The sequence below is a fragment of the Podarcis vaucheri genome, assembly GCF_965113315.1.
Source record: "Podarcis vaucheri genome assembly, chromosome: 5".
Lineage (NCBI taxonomy): Eukaryota > Metazoa > Chordata > Lepidosauria > Squamata > Lacertidae > Podarcis > Podarcis vaucheri.
The window spans coordinates 61,550,499-61,575,839 of NC_138763.1; the positions used below are offsets into that span (position 1 = coordinate 61,550,499).

General features: G+C 43.1%; 1 protein-coding gene across 1 annotated transcript; it reads left to right on the forward strand.

Annotated features, from left to right (window-relative positions):
• The first annotated feature begins 3,552 nt into the window (after positions 1-3,552).
• On the forward strand, positions 3,553-25,341 carry GLRX3 (glutaredoxin 3). The gene is made up of 11 exons (XM_082222935.1): positions 3,553-3,711; positions 5,888-5,996; positions 12,044-12,118; positions 12,779-12,980; positions 17,010-17,182; positions 17,268-17,329; positions 18,575-18,632; positions 19,939-19,991; positions 21,095-21,134; positions 21,218-21,310; positions 25,066-25,341. The coding sequence occupies exons 1-11, from the start codon at positions 3,629-3,631 to the stop codon at positions 25,114-25,116; spliced, it is 999 nt and encodes a 332-aa protein (XP_082079061.1). The 5' UTR covers positions 3,553-3,628; the 3' UTR covers positions 25,117-25,341.

Here is a 25,341-nt window from a genome sequence, read left to right on the forward strand (position 1 = left end):
GAATTCTGTTTAACGGTGCTAATTTTTAATGGGGGAATTTCTCCTGTAAATACAATGAAATAAAAACTGAAATGGCCAGGAATGTGTTTTTTGACAGGTTCAGTAATTCTCCCTCCCTAACATATGTATAATATGAGGTCTCCATAAATAATTTGTGAAGCTTTTTGAGCTATTGCCGATGAGATACATTCTGATAAGGACCGTAAACCTAAAAACCAGTTACAAGTGACCAGTCCCTAGGAACTCCAATTGGAATACTCATGAGCAAGTCAGTACAGAATAGGAGATGGGCCATGTGGTCCTCAGTATCTTTTTTTACCTCTTAATATGTTTTGCCCTAGAGTTAGATATGGATTTTGCAACCAGCTTCCTTTTGACTTACGGTGAGTACCTGCACATCTGGAAACTTTGGTTTCCGTACTCAAAAAGCTGTGCTCGCTGCTGCCCTGTTCACTTCAGTGGGGCTCGTATTGGCTGAGCGGTTGGAGGATTATACTTGTCTGGGAGGTTTGCCAGATTAATTTGGCCCGCTGCCTGTTGTTCAATCTGGAGCTACTGAAGCCCTCGGTTTCTCTGGGACCCTGCTGCCAGATATTCCATATGGGATGCCCAGAAATATAGCCTAACATTAGGGAGATTTAGTTCTCCCATGTCTCGATGGGCCTATATATTTTTAATGACAATTCTTGTTTTTTGCCTACCAAATGAACCTTGAAAAGGTCTTGTGGAGCTTATTAAAGTGTGAGGTTTTAAATTCTCTGAAACAGTTGTAGTTGATATAAGAGACTAGGGAGGGTATTTATTTTAGGAAGCGGTATTCTTTCCATAATTGGTGCAGGGAGATTCATCCACCTATGCAGATGATCCTTAACATTCAGTGGCATCAGGTTTGTACTTGGTTGTTGAATGGCTTCATTAGCATCTTAAAACTAGAATAAGGACATGTAGTGTTAAGGGCTTAAGCAACTTTCTTAGTCATAGATGTGGTGTGCTAAAAGAAACTGCAGGAGCAGAGTGAAACGGAGGGTTTTGTTTTTTGCTATTTGCTAGACCCTGCAGTCTGATGCACACAGTGCTGATGGTGGTGCAAGTTATTTGCATGTAATGGCACAACCCAGCAAAAGGAACCACCCATGTAACTAGGGCTTCCCTCTGATTGATTATGCAAAGCAAAAGCTTCCCTATGGCCACAGAGCTTTCCAAGTCCATAGCCAGCAAAATATGCAAACTCCATATATTTTGCAGCTGCTTCCCTTTTCTTCTGCTGCCTCCCAGTCTCGTACCCCTGCTCTGTTCCTCTATTCTCAGTTGACATCCTCAGAGATTGCTTTGCATGCACAAGAAAATGGACAAGAAGAATAGCTGTGGCCTTCTTCTAAAATTTAGGCCTGTAATAAACAACAATGGTTTCTAGACAAGCAAGTTCAGTACGTATTTTGGAGGGAAAGGTCATAACTCCGTGGTGGAGCATTGCTTGCTTGCATGGTTCAGTCCTTAGCACCTCCAGCTAGGGATAGGGATGTCTCCTGTCTGAAACACTGGAAAGCCACTGCTTGAAAGGTAGACAGGACAGAGCTACATGGGTCAATGGTCTGATTCAGGGCTTGTCCACACTTCTGTCTGTCCTGCCACTTCTCCCCAGGAAAATCTGTTGTTTACTGCTGAATTGGAACAAACGCCAATCTGGTTTTCTACATCAATCAGTTTGAGGAAAGAATGTGCTTTATATACATAGTTTGTACACAGCCTGGGACTTGCACAGCAACAAAGCTCATTGGATGACCTTTTGATACAGTATAAAGCAGCTTCCTCTGTTCCTAATTTGATGAATTATGGTGGGAGCAGTTTAAAGAGAAACTGGTACATGTGCTGGCTTCTCTTCAGAATCCTTAGATTTAACTGAAGTTTATTGCTACAAATTGCTTTCAGCCACTAAAACAGGATTGCTTACACTTGAGTAGATTTAAGCTTATTTAAATCAAATGGGACTGGTTGTGCTTCTGAGGGATGAGTTTAGGTGAGCTGTATTTCTAAACAACATTACCCCTCCCCTTTTCTCTCAAGGCTCTTATAATTTTAACAGATGCATGCTAAGCAAATTCAACAAGTGAAACTCACCTCAAAACTGCACTTCCATGTTGGGGAAGCTTCTTTGTTGGTTTTTATGTTCAAGACAGTCAACTTGCCTGTGCTTGAGCAGGAGCTAATATTAAGTCTCTGCTCTTCTTTTACAAAGCGTTGAACCCCGTACTCATCACAAATGGCAGGAAGAACAGGATTGTATCTTCATTCCCCTAAACAATGAAGCCATGTTATGCTGAGCATAATTCTTTCAGCTATGGAGGTTATCTTGAAAGGCAGGAAGTCCCACTTTCTTGTAAATACGGGGTTTGCAGACTTGTACATGCTTACCTTGGAAGTGACTGAAATCAGTGTCACTTATTTCTGTGTTGATATGCATAGGATTGAGGTGCAGTTTATATTGGATATAGCAGGCATACTTATGAGTAAGTTTGAAAAGGAGGTTTGACTGTGTGCATTTTTGTTTGTAATATTTACAACAGCTTAAAGCCTCACTGACAGGAGTATCAAATTGTGAAGTATGTCCCAATGAGCTGGGTTGCTGAAATTTGGGGTACATGTTATGAAGGTGTCCAATTAATAATAATAATAATAATAATAATAATAATAATAATGGACTCATGCACAACAATCCTTTCAAAATGGGGGGTGAGGGGCTATTGGTGCATTCCAAATACTGTAGTCAAGATACTTCTGCATTAGCTAGAAAAATGAAATTTGGTACAGTACTGTATTGCAAACAGGACTAGATATCGGAATGACCAGAAAATGCTAAAAAGAAGGCAATTGTATGTCTCTGTATTGAGGCCAGGAGATGCCCCGTCTCTCATTTTCTAATTTAACCTTAAAGTTTCTTACTTGCCCCACACCCTCATAGGAAGTAGTGGACCCATTAGTTTGTAGGAGGGCAGGGTGGTGTGGTGGGGGCGGGAATAGGCTTCGGGGAGTGAAATTATGGTCAAGGTACTTCCATGACACAGAAAGTGGAAACATCATTCACTCTCTGTCACATGCAGTTATTATAAAATCCTGAACAGTGGAATGGATGTACCCATTAATTCATATAGGAGCTGCCTGCTCAGCGTGCTCTCCATTGCATCTGATCTAGGTGGACCAAGATCTGAGTCGGTGTTGGGCAGTTTCCTACGTTCTTCAGACTGGCTGGGTGTGTGCACACAACTGCAAACATGGATAGATCCCGTGCACCAACATTAAAGTCCCAGTAAAGTTTTAGTGGCATTTGCCTCTAAGCTATGCACCGCCTTAAGAACCAGACGCGTTGCCTACACCTGCATAGGAGTTGTGGGCAGGCCGCTTTGGAACCGCAGGGCTTCATTTCTCGCTAAGCCGCATGCGCGAGATTTCAGCAAGCGTTCCCGAGGATGAATCGGGGGAAAAAAAACAAAACAACAACAACCCCAGAGCATGCGCAGTGAGGCCGCCTTAGCGGAGGCGATAGGCTGGTAGGCGACATGTGCGTTTAGCACCTCCCAGTCCCCATCCCTCCCTCCCTCGCTTGGCGCCGCCGCCGAGATCAGCACCAGCCATGGCGGCAGAAGGAGGAGCGGCAGCTCTGGCAGAAGCGGCGTCCGCCGACCAGTTTCGCGATCTGCTGCAGCAGCCGGGGAGGTACGTTGTTGCTGCCGCCGCCGCCTTCTAAGCTCGGCTCCGAGGCTGGCAAACAGCCGGGAAAAGGAGCCGCAACCGAAAGCGGGTGGTGGTGCAACAGCAGCAGCAGCGCCCGCTGCCAGGCCGGCGCTCCGCATTCACACGTTCACTTGATGCGGGTGTCCATTCCGACGTTTTGGGCCGCTGAGCCGAATGGGGGCTTTCTCTCTAGCCAGCGTGGCTAGGAGTTCAGTTGTCGTTATCCCGCCTTGTGCGCTCCCCTTACCCTTCTCACGATCGAGAGGGTTGAAGGGTGGCAAGAGTTCTTCTCCTTTGCGGGGATAAATAAGGCTTGAAAGTCCTACTTCTGAGTAGACGGGCTTCGGGGGTCGTGCTCAACAACGACGCCGCCGTCCTTCTGAGTAAGACGCCTAAAGTAGGCTTAATTTGTGCGCAGTTTTACTTCCTAGAAGTGTGCGCTTTTAGGGTGCAGTCCACAATCGTGTGAAATATAAAAGCGTGAAAAGGACACGTGTTTGGGGGCGGGAGCATGGTCTTGGCTCCCCCACAGGACAGAGGTTGAGGGAGCAGGTCATATCACATAAATGACACTGTATCAGACTTAAGTGCTGGTACTTTTTAAAAAAGGGATCTGCACACTTTTCCTGCTGTATGAGTGTCTTTGCAGGCTATAACTTTATAGTATTAGAATGCCCCCCTTTTTTTCTATCCTGCCCAGTGTTGATAAAGGTGAGACAAAAGTTCTGCAGATGCCTTCCTTTATGTGCTGAGTGCAAATAGAGGGCTAGATTGCTATGTTGCTCCTCTGCCAGCTCATCCACTTGCCATCATGTATTTCTGGTTTGCCTGTGGCTATGAGACTAGTGTTTAAACACAAGGTTGATACACATGTATGGGAGAGATTTACACACCCAGCCAGGAGGGAAAGATGCCCCTGGCCTGTGATTGGGATTTCTCTTTCTCAAAGAACCGTTGATGATACAGGAATATTCTGTTGCCAAATCATAAAGGGGATTTAAAAACACTATGGATTTCTGCTAGCATGACCTGTGAAAAAGACCAAGAGTGTTGGAAAGGAAAGCCCCAGCCCTAGTTGTTAGCAACTTTTCTCTGCAGACCTTCTCTGCAGGACCCTTATTTATCCATCCCATGGAATGATTATGGGGTATAATGGAGTAACATGAGGTGAATTAACAGGTTCATTTTGTACCTTCTAGTGTGGCTAGAATTGCTGGGGAATTGCTAGGTTGGAAGTCTTGGCTATGCAATCTCCCACTGAGGGGCAACACATCATGGTTGTAAATTACAGTGGTACCTCAGGTTACATACACTTCAGGTTAAGAACTTCGCTTCAGGATTAAAACAAATCGTGCTCTGGCTGCGCCGGGAGGCCCCATTAGCTAAAGTGGTGCGTCAGGTTAAGAACAGTTTCAGGTTAAGAACAGACCTCCAGAAAGAATTAATTACTTAACCCGAAGTACCACTGTACCTAGAATATGAAAATGGGATGTGTGGCAGTGAGCGATAATTGAATTTGGATCACTGCCTTGTGTAGAACCAGAAGGCAGCTCATGGGGAGCATTGGCTTGCCATACACTGTACTGTAATATGAGCAATACTTGTGGCTGTGTACTCGCTGTCTTTTCTTCTCCCTTTGTAGCAGAGGTGAGCAAACGAGTAACTTTTCAGTTCACCCTAGTTTCCCATTTTGTCTGAACCAGGAAGCTATGGTTAACGGCTTTGTTCCAAAGCCAGGATATTAAGCCATGGTTTGAAATTGTCTCAAAATATTCTAATGCAACCAGAGGCAGTTAACTATAGTTTCCAGCTTCTGGTTAACAGAAAACTTCCTCCCTGTCTCTGCTTGCTTGTGTAAAGGAAGATGTGCACACAGCTTGTTCGTATCTTGGCTTTTTAAGCTGACAGAGAACAATCTAAATGCAGCCATGGAGTCAGATTGTTGGTTGGTTTGGCCAACTAATCTCAATTTTGACTGGAAGTGGTTCTCCAGGGTCTCAGGCAGAAGGGAACCTTTTCTGTCCTCTTCCCGAGATCTTTTCATGTGAGATAACTAGTGATTAAAGCTAGAACCTTTCGCTGTGACTCTGATTGCTTTTATTTTACATTGTTTTGCTGGCATCTGACCTCTCTGTTTTCCCTGTTTATTTCATCACAGGTCTTTAGTGGTGGTTCATTTTTGGGCCCCATGGGCTCCTCAGTGTGTTCAAATGAACAGTGTCATGGCTGAGCTAGCAAAGGAGCACCTCCAGGTTGCATTTGTGAAAGTAAGTTGAACTGACATTGTGTTATCTGCTTTTGATCTAACATGAATGCTTGCTGTATGCATACTGGGAAAAGGTGGAAGCGTAACTACTCTAGCTGCTCCTACATTGCTTAAAACCTTGGAACTGGGCAACTTGGGTCTACTGTGGCTTTGCAATTGCCTTGTTGTTCTCTTTCCTTGGTAGTACAGTGGTACCTCGGGTTACAGACGCTTCAGGTTACAGACTCTGCTAACCCAGAAATAGTACCTCGGGTTAAGAACTTTGCTTCAGGATGAGAACAGAAATCATGGTGCGGCAGTAGCAGGAGGCCCTATTAGCTAAAGTGGTACCTCATGTTAAGAACAGTTTCAGATTAAGAACGGACCTCCAGAACGAATTAAGTTCTTAAACCGAGGTACCACTGTAAGTGTCATAGACTCTCCTATTCCCTTACTTTAAAACTACAATAACTTATTAAAGCTAATTGGTGACAGCGTCGAGAGTAGGGGCAATGCTTAGCAGCCTAGGAAATGCCACAGTCTGTAAAATTATCTCATGAAAGTCAGTGGGAGGTGATAGAAAGAAATGTCTTTTGCGATGGGGAGGTGCGTGCATAGAATCATAGACTTGTAGAGTTGGGAGGGACTCTGAGGATTAACTAGTCCAACCCGCTGCAATGCAGGAATATGCAGCTGCCCCACACGGGGGTCGAACCTGCACCTTTGGTGTTATCAACACCATACTCTGAGCTGCACACACACGCACACACTTATGCCCTGTGATCGAATCTCCTACTAGGTGTGGAAAGCAAATCTGGACCTGGAGAGGGGGGCCTGTGCCTTGTTGCTGATGTTGGTATGGATGATGGGGAGAGGAGAAATCTCCACAGTATGTGAGGAGGGAGAAAACCTCTCCTTACTTCAATGCTGTGGTCTTTGGTTGCCTTAGAAAACGCTGAGATTTACTCGCTTACTTTCTGGTGAAAGCATGGACTCAGTGGTTGTTTGCAAGCATCAGTATAAAAACAGGAGGTAGTGTTCTGTGATAAGGAAAGCTGATAGAAAGAGGTCTGGTGAGACATAAGTACTCTATGGCTAAGAACTGAGGGTGCAAGCAGGACTAAGAGGCTTGCTATTCAAAATGTTGACATGAAATAGCCATCCAAATCTTTGATTGCCAAGTATCCAGCTATAATGCTAATACTCTTTTTTTCTCATTTAGTTACTTGAGCTAGCACTTTTAATACAACTCCCAGTAGCTTTTCTTCCTGTAATGCAATTGACTAAATCCTGATCTTCTTATCCAAGGGATTTAAGAAAGCAATACTACTCTTTAAAAAAGTCTCCCCCCCCTTGTGTGATTTGATGTAATGATGCTGCGGGTTGGGCAAATAGATATTTTCTTAATTTGTGTTTTAGCTACTGATTTCACCCAACAAAGATACGTAAGTTTTTGGGTTTGCATAATTATGTATGGTGGCTGTCTTCCTATGGTAGATTGAAATCTGGATTTGTGTAATAATACTTGTATGTCCCAGTAATGGCACTCTGGTAGGTAGGAAAAGAAAAATGCGCTAGTTACAAGTGCTGTTCATCAACCCTTCATTAGTAGTTTGGATTAAAACACCCCTATAGTGCTGAAAAACAAACATTAAACTTTTGTGTCAGTATTCCTCAGCTCCATGCTTTAGGAATTCCTCAAACCATGATGAGGTGTCAATTGCCATGTGGCCTACACCATTAATTAACCCCCAACCCTCTGCTCATGGAAATATATTTGCAAGATACGTTGTTAAGGGTTGTCCTGAGCCACTGTGTCACTGGCCTGCTTCCTCGTAGTTTACCATTGACTTCAACTAATGTGAGACACAAGCTTGCCCCTGTGTATGACCAGTTGATTTGCTTGCCCACCAACTCCTCACAGTGCTTTGTGCCATATGAAAATGTTACAGTGGTTGAACTGTTAGTGCCATTCAAAGGGAAGACCCAGGGTTCAAATCCCTAGTCAGCTATGAGCTTCACTGGGTGACCTTGGGCCAGTCAGCCTAATGTACCTCACAGGATTGTTGTGGGCTTTAAATGAGGGGGAGAGCCATGTATACCACTCCAATCTCACTGGAGAAAAAGTTGGGATACAAATGCAATATACAATAAGAATGATAGATTTCGCCCAGAAATTGATATTGGCCCAGTTTGCATGTCACATTGAAACCGTAGTTAAAAACAAACTGTGGGAATGTGTATGTTGCTGAGAAGTTCCTACTTCTCTGCTGGGAAACAAGCAAAGGTCCAGATTGTTTTGCAATCTGAACTCAAGACTCATGGCTTATATCTTTCCAAGCAAAACCACAAGCGGTACCCAAGATTTGCTCTTGGCCTGCTTCTTGTGATTTGTCTCCTGGCGGTGTGGCATCAGCAGGAACAGGAAAGTAGTGGAATGAAACATTTTCAGCAGCGCACACTAGCACAAGGTGTGTTTATATTAAACTACAGTTCGTTTATAACTGTGGTGTAATGTGTTGTGTGAACTGGGCCATTAAGATGCCCCACCATGACACTTAGAACATAAATATCTGTGACCGCAGTGTTTCAGCCAAACAGCTTTGGTCTTGATGTATGGTATGGAACAGAACTCTGCATTATTGTACTAGTAGTTCTTGTAGTTGAGTAATGTGTCGTTAAGTCGCTGTTGGTAACAGTTAGCTACAGTAAGTAAAGTCCCATCATTGTGCAAGTCTATAATTGTATTGCCTGAAGTCAAATTAATTATAAAATTAATATGTTTGCGTGGTAGTGATTAACTGAAAATAGATGGGGTTTTCAGTGAGTTACAATGAGGAAAGATGAAACATGAAAGCACAACATCAATTATGCTAAACAGAAACAGAAAAGAGAAAAGAAAGCTTATTGTCCTTGTTTGCCAGAGATGGAGCTGATTTGCCTTCTGTAGCTCTGCCACCTCAGAATGGCTAGCTAACTCTGTGGCATGTAACCTTTTATTGTAGGAAGAGTGGTTTTTTTTATGCATTAAAATACTATAGAAACCACACCACAAGTAGTCCAAAACAAAGTGAGGGGGGAAAAACATAAATAAAAGTCTGCCTTCTTGCTGCTGTTAAATTTACTGCCTGCCCTCCACCAGCAGGTCAAATTACAACAATTTAAATTTCAGTATTGAAAACAATGAAAACAAATTTCAATCACAGGAATAGTAAAGGTAAAGGACCCCTGACAGTTAGGTCCAGTTACTGACGACTCTGGGGTTGTGGTGCTCATCTTGCTTTACTGGTCGAGGGAGCCTACGTTCGCCCGCAGACAGTTTTTCCGGCTCATGTGGCCAGCATGACTAAGCCGCTTCTGGCGAAACCAGAGCAGTGCACGAAATGCCGTTTACCTTCCCCGCGGAGCGGGACCGATTTATCTACTTGCACTTTGACGTGCTTTCGAACTGTTAGGTTGGCAAGAGCAGGGACCGAGCAACGGGAGCTCACCCTGTTGTGGGGATTCGAACTGCCGACCTTCTGATTGGCAAGTCCTAGGCTCTGTGGTTTAGATGACAACACCACCCGCATCCTGAAAATGCACACCAAGTTTCAAAGCCAGGGTGAAGAGGTGTGTCTTCAGCATTTGCTGAAAACTGTATAATGCTAATGAACTTCTGGAGCGAAGGAATTCCACCACCTAAAGGCTGCCACTACAGAGAACCGTACATAAGATGTTGGTGTTGAGGAGCTTTCAAACATTGATCCCACGTATATACTGAGATGATTCAGTTATGTTGGGATGGAGTTTGTCATGAGCACCTGGACACTTGAGTCACCTCCAGGTGCCACTGAAATAAGCAGAGATACTTACCGTAAGAATCAAACAGCACAGGAAAACCTGCACAATAATGTTCCATTTCCCTAATAGTAGGAAATATTAAAGCTTTATGACCTAACAACAGAAGGGTGGCAAATTGATCCTGCTCCATGTCCTGATCATATGAACATACCGTATTTTTCGCCCCATAGGGCGCACCGCCCCATAGGACGCACCTAGGTTTTTTTTGGGGGGGGGGGAATAAAGAAAAAAAAATCCCTCCCAGGCGCGGGGCTGGCGCGGGGGAAGCCTGAGCTTCCCCCAATCCCAGCCCCGAGAACAGCCTGCTATCCGCAAGCCTAGGGAGGCCAGCGGTAAGTCAGGCCGGTCTCCCCAGGCTTCGGAATGCAGGCAGCTCTGCGCAGCCATCGGAAGGCGGGTGCGAAGTGGCGCTGGTCTCCCGAGGGTTGCGCAGAGCTTCCTGAAGCCTGGAGAGCGAGAGGGGTCGGTGCACACTGACCCCTCTTGCTCTCCAGGCTTCAGCGGAAGCCTGCATTTGCCCCATAGGACGAACACACACATTTCTCCTTCATTTTTGGAGGGGACAAAGTGCGTCCTATAGGGCGAAAAACACGGTAAATAATTAAACTCAGCTGGAATTGCTATCTTTCCATAGTCAAGGTTGTTGTCGTTGTTGTTTTAATTACACCTTAAGTAATACGCTTTATTGAAAATTTGCATCGACACGTACTGATTGTTTTGTAGTTTTAGGATAAAGTGCAAGATGTCAATGTGACTTTGCTCTCCTAATTTATCTCTCTTCACCCCTAATGTCTCATTACCCTTAATCTTCACAACAGAGAGTCACGGGGTTTGCTTTAAAGTTCAAGTAGCTCATTCCTTCTTGCTGTTTCCACTTACAAATCTCCATGTATGCGTGACATGAAATTCACTCGGTTTAAGACAGCTCTCACGTGTAAATGTGGACAGGCCTCCCAAATGCTGTGAATCTCCAACAATCAAGAACATGAGAAGAGCCAGTCACACATCTAGACCAGCTTCCTGTTCTCACAGTGGTCAGCTAGATGCCTATGGGGAGCCTAGAAGCCAAGAGCTGAGCTCAATAGCACTCTCGCCTCCTGCATTTTCCAGCAACGGGTATGCAAAAGCATACGCCCTCCCAAAGAGAGCCTGTGTTCTAAGGGCATAGGAACATAGGAAGCTGCCTTACATTGAGTCAGACCCTTGATCTAGCTAACTCAATATTATCCACATTTTCTGGCAACGGCTCTATGGGATTTTAGGCTGGGTTCTCTCCTTGTCATACCTGGAGATGCTGAGGATTGGACCCTGGGGCTTGCTGCATGGAAATCAGATGAGCTGTGACCCTTCCCCAGCTCAGAAACCCCAGTGAATACTGTGTTTAAAAGATAATCTGTTTTAGGATATCCACAAAACTCATTGGGGATATCGGCATTCACATGCTAATGTCAACATTCACCAATATTTCAGGCATTCACGCATGTATATCACATGCCAGAATTAATGTGCTCTTAAGCAAACTACCCTGTCTGCCTCCCGTTTCGCAACAGTCATATAGTCCTTTATAGTTGGATCATATGTGTCTCCTGCGTCTGTAAATGGAAATGCATTTGGTATTTGCATTTTCTACAATTTTGTATTTGATGATCTGTTTAGGTTTCAGGTCAGTAGTATACTAATATCTAGCAGTCTTGCAAGAGTTAAAAACAAAAATTTAGCAGGCATCAATAGTTTATTGAAGAAATACTCCTTTTTTGCTTCATAATTTGCAGAAGGCTGCAAATGTCAGTCATGATGTACTGCCTCTTGAAATTAGTCAATAGAGCAAACAGCAAGAATTGCTGTGGGCAGAAAATAAGCACTGTAATCATGACATAACTGGGGTCAGTGATTTATGGATTTCAATATAGTAGTAGCTGCATATGATTGAAAATTTACTAGGTCACTAGTGCACCAAAATTTTTATTCACAGCCTCCAGGCATCTTTTGAAATGTGCAACAAAATAAAAACCTCTGAACCTGTTTTGACACTGCAGGCTCAGTGGATGACAAGCCTTCCCTGTGAGTTTCATTTAAATGCAAATGTGTCACAAACTTTTGCACTGAAATCCTTTTTAAACATTTAACATGACTAAAAGAACAGTGTAGACAAGATCAGCCAGCACAATCTAAACTATAAATAAGAGCTTGGAAACAAAATATGTTTTATGTTTGTTTGTTTTTAAGCTGGAAGCTGAAGCGGTTCCTGAAGTGTCTGAAAAATATGAAATTACTTCAGTCCCAACATTCTTGTTTTTTAAGGTAAGCCTTTTTTTAGCTTGCTTACTTCCATGGATGCTTATGATGTTCTCTGTTCTCAGTGCTGGTGTGATACTTTGTTCAGAGGTAACATTTGATTAATTTAGGAATGCTGGGAATTGCATTCGTCTTAGCCATGTGGTGAAGGCCTATTTCAAAAAAATTGAAGCTACCCTACGCTGTAACTTACAGAAACATTTTTTTGAGAAACACATTCTGCATCACCAGGCAGTTCCTGAATTTGAAACCTTTTAACACTGTTGGATAGTGATGTGGAGATGACTATTGATTGGTTCCTAAGCTTGTTGTGGTGATCCATCCAAAATCCTTTTGGCAGGTAATGATATTGTTGTTAAAGCGAGTTCTAACAAAATTCCATTCACCAAGCACAGAGCTTGGGTTAGTTAACCTACTATACGTTCTGGCCATGTGTGTGCTCCCTTCAGTTGTGTTAGCCCTATAGAAATGAGATTGTACACCAGTAGCACTCAGTGGATTTCTCTGGGAGCTTTTAACCTGCTTTGACTTGAATCCTACAAAATAACGCTTGTATATGGTCTAGCGAGAGAGAGAGAGTATGTGTGTTCAAATTCCAGTAGCTTTTTAAAGACTGTGCTTGTGAAGTTCATAATGTTTGCCCAAACTGCTGTTCTCTGTTGGTAGAATTCCCAAAAAATTGACCGATTAGACGGTGCTCATGCACCAGAACTGACCAAGAAAGTCCAGCGCCACGCCTCCAGCTCGACCATTCCGCCTGGCTCTAATGACAATGTGAAAGAAGACCTGAATGTGCGACTCCAGAAACTGACAAATGCTGCGCCTTGCATGCTGTTTATGAAGGGAACACCTCAGGAGCCTCGTTGTGGTAGGAATTGTCTTGAATTTCTGTTTTATTCAGCAGGACTAGATACCTAAGGAGTATCTAACAATATTATATCTTACTCTTTCTATCTGAGTGGCTGCTATTCTTGTCACCATTGTTGGCCCACCCTTTGCGACAAATGGAACTGTTGTCCTAGGCTCCAGAGGGGATAAGTCGATTGGGATAGTGCTGTTCCCCTTCAAGGCTGCCTTGCACCCCATTAGCTGCAGCCACACTATAGCCTTTGTATTGGCCCACCATCTTGTTAGGTTCCGAAAAGTAGAATATGGTTGCTAGATCAACAGTTGGTTAGGCCAGAGGTTTAGGGCCTTAGAGTGGAGTTGGAATGGAGATGGATGGAGAATAACGGTGATGCAAATATAGGTTTCCACTGTGTTCAGGGCACCTAGCAGCCCAAGTCCAGCCATGTCCACACAGCTGTACTGCCTGAATGAGTTGAGGCTTAAAGCCACAGTCATCAAGCCAGAGCACTGTTCTCAAACTTTTTTTGTGCTTGGGTCCAGTTCTAACTTTTTCTGTTTTCTGCCTCCTCCCCTTCAACAATCTATTTGTCAGTGTGCAGAGGTCCTCGCATGCACCATGCTGCTCTGTAAGAATAGCTGTGTACTGATTGAACAATGAAATTAAAAGGGGAGTAGAACAGGACATGTCTTAAAACCGTGCAGAGGGAGATGTTTTAAGCAAGCAGCAGATTTTCAGGGTCAAGTGACAGAGTAGTTGCCCTCAGAAACTCAAGGTGGATCACTGAGGTCCATTGCACAAGCATCAGTCTGAGCAATACATACCATAAGAGACATAGCGTACGCATTTGTTTAGGGATGTCAGTTAGCAGCCTATAAGAAAACATTTCAGAATCACTTCTTGTTAACATCCATTGGTGAAAATTAATTGACATTCCATCACTGAACCTGTCGGGTTAGTGATTTTGTTAAAGGACACATTGACATTTAGGTGGTATAACCCAAGAATAAAATTTTTGATTCCTTGAGCCAATTCAATTACTGAATCTTCTTTGTCTTTTTCTTCTGGAAATGGCTCTAATTATGGAATGTACTGTCTTTTCATTACCAATAATGTTCATATACCACTTTATAAAAGAAAAATGAACTAAACTGAAATAATGGAGATCAAGGTATGACAAATGGATTCCTAGGCCCTGGTAACTCATTATACATTTTTTGGTTCTCTCCCCGCAAGCTTATAAGCAAACAGAGTCCCAGCAAGGCAAGGGCATCATCTTGCTGAAGTTGTCATTGAATTCTCAGAATGCAAACAATGCCCTAGTTAGGTTCCCCCCCTTCACTCTGAGACATAAAAATTCACCCTACTGTATGGGGTTGCAGATGGAGCAGTGGCTTCAGGTTTGAAGCTTGCATCTTAATATGGCTCTATGGAGAGCTTTAATATTTCTCATGTACAGATGCTTTCATGTGACATGGTGCATACGTAAGCACCACAGTATTATACTGATGATACTGTGCTTATGCGGTTTGGTACCGGCTGCACATGCACCGTATGCATATTCCTTCTATAAGAGGGAGAAGCTGAGCTATTTGCGATGTGTTAACGCAGTGCAGCCTGCAAGTCCACCAGTCCAGGGGGGTGGGAGGAGAGTGTGTCTCTAGCAAGGTAGATACATTTCACTATCTCAGTGGTCTTTTGAGGGCAATTGCTGGTTGCAGTGGGCAGCAAGTTCCAAAAGCTGGTGTGATTTGCATGTAATCTGGGAGGATCAGAATTAGTGCAAAGTACTAAGGCTGAAGATAACATTGCTGCTCTCCTTTGCTGTTTTATAATAAATTGAATATATATAGTTCCCCCCACCTTGGGCTTAGAGAGACATTTGTCGTGACTGGGCTATATATCCATACACACTCACTAGCCAATGCCGTTCATAATATGTGCCACAACTAACACAGCTAACACAATAGTAAGCCAGTCCTTATTTCCTCAAGTCGACTGCTAGGACAGCTGTGTTGACAACGGAGGGGACTAGCTGTAGGGATGGTGGGAAGGGGCTAACCTGTGGTGGCCCCCATGTTGCTGGGGCCCTGTCAGCCGTAGCCAGCACTGTCCGAGGCTCTGGGTGTTGTACAGAGTGCCACAGCTGAGTGGCCCCAGGCTTAGGGTAAGAAAGCAGCCCCTTGGCCTTTTACTGGAGTTCAGCCCCCTCGGCTTGCAATGCAGCTTCAGGCCCAGGAACGGGTCAGCCGGGAGCTTCTGCACAATGCATCTTGTGCAGAAGAGGTTCCTGATGGATGGTGTCCAGGCTAATTTTCATACTAATAGCAGGTTGTCGATTGCAACGGAGCGTAATTGGATCTTGGTGTGGAATCAGAAATCCTTGTTATGTCCCACATTTCGCCACTTCCTACGGAAAGCCAATTCATAATAATGTTAAATGAGGTCTATCCCCTTGGCTCTGTGCTCACGGGCTTGTTGCTTGCTTACATCATTAGTATTATAATTGTACTTAGCTTCCTATCACCGGCAGCGCAGCGTCCGCACCACTCTTCAAGCGGCCTGTGTGTTCACGTACGCGCACTTCAGCGGCGCTTTCATTAGCTCTTGTGTTGCTCAGATGGTGTTTGCTCAGAAAGTCAGCCTAAACCTTTTGTTATGGGAATAAAGCAGTGTTGGCACTTTATCCCTAAGCATAACATTTCCAGTCTGCTACTTTAACCCTTAAAAATGAACCGCCACCAATCAATCTTTCTCGTCTGCATGGAGTTGCCTACAGCTAAAATGAAGCGCTCTCTTTCTCTCTCCTTCTCTCAGCCTCTTACAGTAGAAACGAGTTAATATATTGGCAGCAGAATAACCATCAGCAATCAGCCTGTAGCTGTTTACTAATGAACTCCCAGATGAATGGCGGGTTGGTGGTAGTGGGGGGAAGTGGAATTCGGGATTCTTGTTTCACTCCAGGCTGTACAAGAACTTAATGCTTCAGTTGTGGAAGAAAAGCAACTTAGATGCCATATAAATAAATGCTACTTGCTCATGGCTCAAAATGCAGATCATGGAGGACCTGGAGCTACAGCACATATCAAAAGTAATGGATGAATTTGTGAGATGGAAAATCATGTAAAGGTTCCTTTTGTCTGTATGTGCCTGAATCTTTTTAAAATCTGTTGCTTTAAATCCCATTTATTAGAACCTTTTGAAAATTGGTGTGAGGTGTTTCAGGTCTCACCAGGTAGAGCTACTTTAATTTATATACTGGATATTTAGTTGTCTGAGGAAGATAATTTTTCTTTAGGAAAGGATTTTAAAACAGCAGAAAAATATGCCAAACTTGATATGGGTTGTGGTTTCAAAACTGATATTTATGCAGGTTTATTACACTGATATTTATGCAAGTTGCTAATTAAGGAGTTAGGTTAATGTTTTTTTTCTGAAATTTGTGTGGTTGAAATATTTCTATGTGGAGAAAAATTGTGCAGACTTACAGATTTGGGACATGCAGTGCTTCAAACAGTTCAGATATCAAAATTTTGTATTATAGTTAAAAAAGGTAGATTTTGTTCAGAAATTGAACTGTATGATTTATTTGGAAATTAATTCTGTTTACACTGATAAGACTAATGCCAGCTCACTATAAGTTGAATCTGCATTCTTGAAAGTTTTTTTTTTTTTAAGGGGATTGAAGCAATATTCATTATGTTGTAAATATATCTACCTAAATATTAAAATAAGAGCCTTGGTTGGATCAAAGCATTACATTTATCTGCATGTGCATTTGGGCTTGATTTTGCCTAAACTGGACATCACACTTCAAAACAGAGCAAACAGCAGGACAGGCTCTGTAAACTCAGTTCTGTAGTTTTTGCTAGGGTATGCAATTTGGATAAACATTGTCTTCCTTTGAGATTTCCCTTTTTGTGTGGGGGCAGTTTTCTTGCAACACATGTTAATATAAGCTGTAATGTAGACACTAAACCGCTGTTTTGGTTAAAGTTAAAGCCTCGTTAAGGTCTGTGCTTTTCTTTTTCTTATTCCCGTAACCTCCAGGCTTCAGCAGACAAATAGTGGAGATTCTTAACAAACATAACATTGCGTATAGCAGCTTCGATATATTTTCTGATGAAGAAGTACGCCAGGGCCTGAAAACCTACTCCAGCTGGCCTACTTACCCACAGTTATACGTAGCTGGGGAGCTTATAGGCGGACTGGACATTGTTAAGGTAAGAAAACAAAAGATCTGCATTTTCAGTAACGTAATTTTAAAATAGTGTTTTGTTTCTGAATTTGAAATAATTCTCTTTTCAGGAGCTTGAGGCTTCTGGAGAGCTGGAGACGACCTGCCCCAAGGCACATAAAATAGAAGACAGGTATGATACATTTTACCTTTAAAAAAAAAATATTGCAAAGGAAAATCACATATTCCATTAATGATCTCCCCATTAAAATTATTGCTGTGTAGGATTACTATGCATAGTACACAGAATTCTGTGCCTTATGGTTTTCATTCACCTTCATTTTCCTTGCCCATCTGCTGCACAACAGCCCTGTAGAGCTGCCAGCCAGATCTTGCTACCTGGTATTTGCTGCCACCTCACTTTTTTTTTGGTCACCTTCATCCCCAAAGCAAAGGGGTAAAACTGGGGATATTTTATTTTTTGTTAAATTGTCTCATCCTGTACCAGCGTGCCTCACACCTCCAGCCAATCCTTTGCAATTTATGCAGAGTGCAATCCAGCCCTCTGCTTCTCCCCGAGAATAGGGCAAATTCCTGCCTTTGTCCACACTGGTCTTGGACTTCCAATAATGTGGAACCCAAAGTGATCTAGGTGTGTGGGGATTCCTGAATCATGAGGGTGGCAACTGCACACTGATTCCACTAGTCTAGTTGTGAAACTTGGTTAGTAATAAAACGTTGGGAGGAAAGCAGGCAACAGGTCAAGCAGAATACACAGTAACCTTGTTGGGGACTTGGAAACTACAACTAATCCAGCCTACGTCTGCTAGACTGGTGACTGGGAGTGGCCTCTGGGACTGTATAACATTGGTTCTGACTACATTGGCTCCCAGTACATTTCCAAGCACAATTCAAAGTGTTGGTGCTGACCTTTAAAGCCCTAAACGGCCTCGGCCCAGTATACCTGAAGGAGCATCTCCACTCACATTGGTCAGTCCAGACACTGAGGTCCAGCTCTGAGGGCCTTCTGGTGGTTCCCTCACTGTGAAACGTGAAGTTACAGGGAACCAGGCAGAGGCCTTCTCGGTAGTGGCACCCGCCCTGTGGAACAACCCTTCCATCAGATGTCAAGGATATAAGTAACTATACAACCTTTAGAAGACATCTGAAGGCAGCCCTGGGAAGGGAAGTTTCTAATGTTTGATGTTTTATTGTGGGCCAACGCGGTTAGAGGGACAGCCAATAATAATAATGATAATGATAATCATAACGACGACTTTTACAATAATTACGATTATTATTAACCGGAGCACTGTGGCTCTAAAACTAGACAAATTTTTAGGCTAAATTCCTGTATTGCCTTTTTTACCCAGGTAAAAAAATCCTTTATCTAAGACTCTTCTACTTTATCTGTATTTCCCCCCGCCTCTTGTTTTAGGCTTAAAGACCTGATAAACAAAGCTTCTGTGATGCTCTTTATGAAAGGAAATAAGCAGGTAAGGCTCTTGGAAATGCTTTTAGTGCTTAAAATCCTTTAGGCCAGCTGTCCCCAGCCTAGTGGCACCCAGATGTTTTGGAATATAGCTCCTATAAACCCCAGCCAGTAGTTGGGGATGATGGGAGTTGTCATTTTAAAGCATTTGGAATGCGCCTGGCTGTGAAAGATCATAAACGTAAGAACACAAGTTGAGCCCTGCTGGATTGGAAGACGTTTCATCTGGTCCAGCGTTCTGTTCTCAAGGCGGCCAACTAGATGCCTGTTCAGAACCATACTCTCTCTGATACTGGAGGTAATGTAGTGGTCATATGTGGGTTTTTCACCTCTACACAGCAAGCTGACAGCTGCTGCAAGTAGGGAATGAAGAAAATATTTAATTTCACTCCTTCAGCATGGCTTTCTAGAGCACGAAAACACAGAAGGTTTTAAAAAAGGATATGTTTTAACAGCATGTTAAAATAATACATTAAAGGCTTAGGAGCAATAAAGATACCTTTGCCTGGGGCTGAAATGATAACAGTGTTGGCACCAGGTTCCATCAATGGGGTGCCACAACAGAACAATCTCTTTTTCCTCTTCTCCTGACGCCTTAGCTCAGAGGGTAGAATGGGGCAGTTCACACTGCTTACTTCCCTGCGTGGTCATATACAGATGTGTACATGGGTATACAACCACAGTCCATGTGAACCATGAGGGGCACTGGCAACTGCGTCGTCATTGTGACAGCTGCAAAAACCGCAGCCCTAATTATGCAATATGAGTAATGGGTTGCTATGGGAAATTTTTGCTCGAGCAGATGTTGATGGCAAATATAATTCATTCCCTGAGAATTCCTAAGGAGCTGGTAAAGTAGCCACATGTTTCGGTTTCTGATGATGAAGTGCAGGGGTGTTGAACCCTTTATTTACATCCCACCTTTTTCTTCAAGGCTTTCAAGGTGCTGTACATGATTCTCCATTTAATCCCCACAACAACCCGGTGAAGCAGGGTAGGCTGAGAGACGGTGACTGGCCCAAAGTCATGGCCAAGTGGGATGTGAACCCTGGTCTCCCAGGTCCTAGTCCAACACTCTAACCACTACACTGCGCCACACGGACCTCAGTTTCCATTACCTCCATCTAGCATGGCCAGCAAATGGCACAGTACATCTTGAGAGCCACAGGTTCCTCATCCTTGGTGTAGCGAAGGTGGAAAATAAAAATGTTGTCTATAAATGTGCTTCAAACACTTACTTGGGATTGCTACATGCCCCATACATGCACTGGAACATAATGCACGTCAGAGTTGTTTTTTTCTTTTTGCAGATGGCGAAGTGTGGATTCAGCAAGCAAATTCTAGAAATTCTAAACGGTACCGGGTATGTAAATATTTTTCTGCCTTGAATCTGTTCTTAAAGTAAGAGCACAGATATATAGGAACAGCGCTGCTAGATCAGACGAAAGGGCCGTCTCTTCCAGCATTCTCTTCTCTCAGTGGTCAACCAGAAACCTGTGAAAAGTCCACAAGCAGCACCTCAGCACAGCAGCAGTCTCCATTCGCAACAGTGGCACAGTGTTTCTGATACTGGAAGTATTACCCCAGCCACCAAGACACATCCATAACCCCTTTTTAAACCATCCAAGTTGGTGGCTATTACTACAGTCTTGTAATAGCAAATGTCGCAGCCCCTCTGAACTGTGTGAGGAAATGCTTCCTTTTGCCTGAGAGGTGCTACCTTGGCTGCTTTGCAGTGTGCCTCTACAGAAGCTGATCTTAGGAACATGTTGCATGTTAGTGTTAGGTGATCAGGGGCTCCCTTTGGTTCACCTCTAGCCTTCCCCTCAACCCCTCCCCCGCAACATCTGCAAATGGTGGAGCTGACCTATGTCATAGAACCATAAAATAATAGAATTGTAGAGTTGGGAGGGACCACGAGGGCCATCTAGTCCAGCCCCCTGCAATGCAGGAATCTTTTGCCCAACGTGGGGCTCGAACCCAAGACCTTGAGATTAAGAGTCTCGTGCTCTACCAGCTGAGCTATTCCTTGCCCAGTTAACTTCCATTTGCCTAAATGGATTGGCCTGTATAGATTATCTGCTAGTCTTCAGTAAATATTTCTCTCTTTTATTAGGATATTTCACCAAATATATAGTATATTTTTCCTCTTCCCTCCCTGTCCCCTTTCCCTTGCGTGTTGTTTTTCTTTAAAATTGTGAGTATTGTGGGCAGGGACTGTTTTGTTTTAATTGATTGTAATGTAAGCCACTCTGGGAGCCTTTTTTGGCTGAAGGGAGGGCTACAAATTCTCTAAATAAACAAATATATCACTACAGTATTGCAACGTCTTGCATTTTACTCTTGAAATACAGTCACTGGGATCACTTTTACACTGATAAATAAGCGATAGAAATTAGCGTAGCTGAGTGAATATTCCTAGCCTGCATAATAAAACCCTTTTTTATATTATTCTTTTTTTTTTAGTGTTGATTATGAAACGTTTGATATATTGGAGGATGAAGAGGTATGTTGTTTGCTTGCGCTTTTCCTGTCATCATCTTTAAAAACTGCACTGTGGAAGGCTGACCAAGCATTTATTCTCCTTAGGTGCGGCAAGGATTAAAAAAGTATTCAAACTGGCCAACCTACCCCCAGTTGTATGTGAAAGGGGAACTTGTTGGAGGCCTGGATATTGTGAAGGTAAGCAAAGACTTAATAGTTGGCAGGTGTGTGTAATCTTCATTCTTAAAAAAAGGTTCTTCCTAAATTTTGTTCTCATTTATATTGGGCATGTTTTTATTGTCAGTCGCTCTTCGAACGGGTGTTTTTTTCCTTCTTACATCCCTAAACAGCAAACACCATCACTTTGAAGAGTCATTAGCCAATAAAAACATGTCTTGGTCCAGGATAGCCAAAGAACCATCAATTTCCATATCAGCTTACCTGCTCCTTTCTCTTGTGTCGTAGCTGTGGCTGAGCCCTGGTCAGTTGGGTTGAGATCACAGCCATAACTAGTTGCACAAGAACATAAGGAGAGGCCTGATGGGTCAAGCCAAAGGCCCATCTATCCCATCATCCTGTTCTGACTGTGGCTAACCAGATGCCAGTGAGAAGCCCTCATCAGAACCTCACTGCACAGCACTTGCCCCACCTGTGATTCCCATCAACTAATATTCAGATGCATGCTGTCTCTGACAATGGAAGTAAAAACACAGTCCACTGTGGCTAGCAGCCATTCATTATCTTGCTCTGTGAGATCGGTTGAACCCCACCGTCCCCCTATTTTTTTTTGGTGGCAGGTCAAAAAAGCATTTTTATTCTGGCAGACATTTAACCTGCCTTGGTTGGTGCCTTTTTTTTACATCCTAGTTGTTCAGAGGTTTTATCTGCTGATAACACAGCAGCCATAAATACTATGTGATTTTTTTAATTGTAAGGTGTAAGTTGTAAGGTGCCCTACACAATGCAAACCCATTGGAAGGGCAGCGTTTAAATTTCCAAAGTAAATCTCTCTATTATTATGCATTCCTCCCTGCCCAGCTATATCTAGACTGATCTATCTCTGTGTTTTCTCTGCATTTTGAGTTTTCTTCTTCCTTTTTCGAGCATCTCTCCCCTTTGTTCAGCCATGGTGAGGTGACACACACACACACACATCCACACACACTCCTTTTTCTGATCCTTTTTTTGATTTGAGACTGAGTGACTTAGTTGGTTTTTCCTGTGACTCTCATCATTAGCTTAATATATTGGTGAAAGGAGCCCTAAATCTCCAGTGTGCAACTATGTTGCCTGCTAGTGTAGCACTGAAATGTATTTTCTTGACAGCAGTCACTTACCTTCCTGTAAGAACCATTTCGCCCCTGTGGGTGCATTTACAGCTTTTCATTTGGTTCCCAGTTTTAGTTTTTTGACGCTGAGTTTTCTTGAGTAAGGTGGTGACATTTTGCCTAGCAAACTGTCTCTCATTCCTGAGAAAAGGTAAGGCTTTATTGTGTGCTTTCTTGAAAAGGCCCTGAGCAACAAAAATAGATCTGCATTTGTTAACTGCATCTTCTGATATATATTTTTGTGTGTGTGTGCAACAGAACAAGCGCAGGCTTCTAAACCCAAATACTCTTGAGCCTATTCTTGTCTTGAATGTTTTATAGCCAATACCATAGGCACTGTAACTCCCGGGAAGACAGAATCAATAAATCTCATTAGGTTTTAAAAAGAAGTTGGTATTACGTTGCTCATGTATCCATTTTTTTTATAAAAAAACCTCACACATTTATTTCTCGGAGTAGTGCATTAAAGGGTTCTTTTTATATAGGTTTTAAAGAGATGGGGAAATTAGTCATGTTAATCTGCATTTTAGAGGGCATTGAATAAATTGAAGTTGACAAAATGTTTAAAGTTTAGATATTTTAGAAGTTTTTCTAGGTCAGCATCATTCTCTCATTCCCCCCCCCCAAAAAAAATATATAACTGTTAATAAAAAGTACATAAAGAAAAGTACATAAAGAACCTATTTTTAATCTACTAACCTGCCCAAGATTTTTCTCTGTTGATCTTACTAAGATTATATTTATTATTTATTATTTCTGGTATTTGCCTGCCGAATAATGGATCTAAGTCCCCCCAAAACTTCTTAGTAAGAAGAATACCAAAAAAATCATAAAAACATTTTAAACATAAAAGTTCTGGTAGAGAAAGGCCTAAAACCAAATTCTCAGTATAATTTAAGATACACTATATGGGCAGTGTAGGGACGCGGGTGGCGCTGTGGGTTAAAGCCTCAGCGCCTAGGGCTTGCCGATCGAAAGGTCGGCAGTTCGAATCCCCGCGGCGGGGTGCGCTCCCGTCGTTCGGTCCCAGCGCCTGCCAACCTAGCAGTTCGAAAGCACCCCCGGGTGCAAGTAGATAAATAGGGACCGCTTACCAGCGGGAAGGTAAACGGCATTCCGTGTGCTGCGCTGGCTCGCCAGATGCAGCTTTGTCACACTGGCCACGTGACCCGGAAGTGTCTTCGGACAGCGCTGGCCCCCGGCCAATAGATGTGAGATGGGCGCACAAACCCCAGAGTCTGTCAAGACTGGCCCGTTCGGGCAGGGGTACCTTTACCTTTACCTTTATATGGGCAGTGGAATAAAGTTGAGATTTTAAGATGACAGCTTCTAAAAGCCTGGGAGAATAAATTGTTCATTTTAAACATTTTATCGGTGTTATATGTTAATAATAATCATCTATTGGACTTGTTAGTCCGTTGTTACCCAGAGGCCTCCAAGTAACTTACAACATATTTGAAAACATTAATAAATAAATAAATTTATGGTGTAATATATTTATACTAAATTTATATACCAAAAACACAGAACAACCACCATGACAAACCAACCATAAAGATGGTTTTATATATACTTATTTTTAATTAGCTGGTGTGTTTTAGTCATATTTTATATATAAGTGGACTTTCACACCACATGGAGAATTTTCTTTGAGCAACTGGCCTAAAAAAAATCCTAAAAAAAAATTTAAAAAGTCATTTACCTGGAACCAAAAAGACCATAAAGAAGGCAGCAGGCGAGCTTTTCTTGGGAGGCTATTTCTCAGTGGGGGCGGGCTCTTCCTGAAGCCATCTGCTTCACTTCACTTGGTGGTGCATTTTGAGAAGGGGCTTTTAAAGAGAAGGTGATCTTTCAGGTCACCTGGTCCAAAGGAATGGCGACGCCTTGCTTTTTCAAAGCATAGCTAAGACCAAAACTGTTTGCTTCACTCTTCCCTCCCCAACTCCCAGCAGTAGAAATGCCTAAAACAATGATGGCATCCTGCTTGTTCTGTTTTGCTAAATGCCACGAGGAAGAGGCATTGGGCCAAAACTTTTGGTGGCAGCCATTCCTTGGCACTGATGTTCACTGTGCAACCTTGGATTAACATGGTGTGCTTTCCATGTTCAGAAAGATAACAAATAACAAACCTCTCCCTGCTTATCACGCTTGTCCAGATTCTAGAGAGCACGTTAAGAGAGAGGTTGGATACTGAGCAAAGCCTCATTCTAGAGCTAGCTAAAGGTGACAGAGATGCCCTTCTGCCATGCGCTTGCCCTGTGGTCCGTCTATCAGACAGCTGACACCTGCCTCATCTGCTACGCCTGCCCCTTTCTAAGGAGTCTGCAGGGGTGACTGCTCACTGCCGCAGCTGGGGCAACTGCAGTTATCTTCTGCAGTCTTCTCTGGTCTCCTGGCTTCTACCAAAGAGATGGCTACCAGTTGTCGGACTGGTAGGTCCAACTTCTAAAGCAACAGAAGCTTTTGGGTATCTTTCTGTCCTCTTGTTAAAATCGCTTGATTAGGGGTAATGGGAGTTGGAGTCTTGAGGGCACCAGGTTGAGGAAAGCTGAATTACAGGCTAACTAGAGTTCTTTTGGTGACACCAGCCTCTGAATGCTTCCTCCCCTTTTTTTCTGTTTCCAGGAACTAAAAGAAACTGGTGAATTGACGTCTACCTTGAAAGGAGAAAATTAATGCATCACAAGGACACGTTAATGAAGACCAATGAAATATAAAATGTATGATTGTTCGTTGCACTGGAACAATTCACGATTTGCCGGAAGGAATAGAATGCCGGTTTCTGATTTCCTGCTCAAGCTTCGCAAGGCCATACTACAGGTGTATGTAATTGTAGGTTTTCACCCCAAATGTAAAGCTGTAAGCATCTTCAAATTGAATTAAAGTTGGAAGCCAACAATG

What these genes read in the sequence shown, in the direction of transcription:
- GLRX3 (XM_082222935.1), top strand. Translation starts at nt 3,629, where the DNA reads ATGGCGGCAGAAGGAGGAGCGGCAGCTCTGGCAGAAGCGGCGTCCGCC. An exon ending in CAACATTCTTGTTTTTTAAG is followed by an intron (nt 12,119 to 12,778) that starts GTAAGCCTTTTT and finishes CTCTGTTGGTAG; the next exon opens with AATTCCCAAAAAATTGACCG. An exon ending in GAAATTCTAAACGGTACCGG is followed by an intron (nt 19,992 to 21,094) that starts GTATGTAAATAT and finishes TTTTTTTTTTAG; the next exon opens with TGTTGATTATGAAACGTTTG.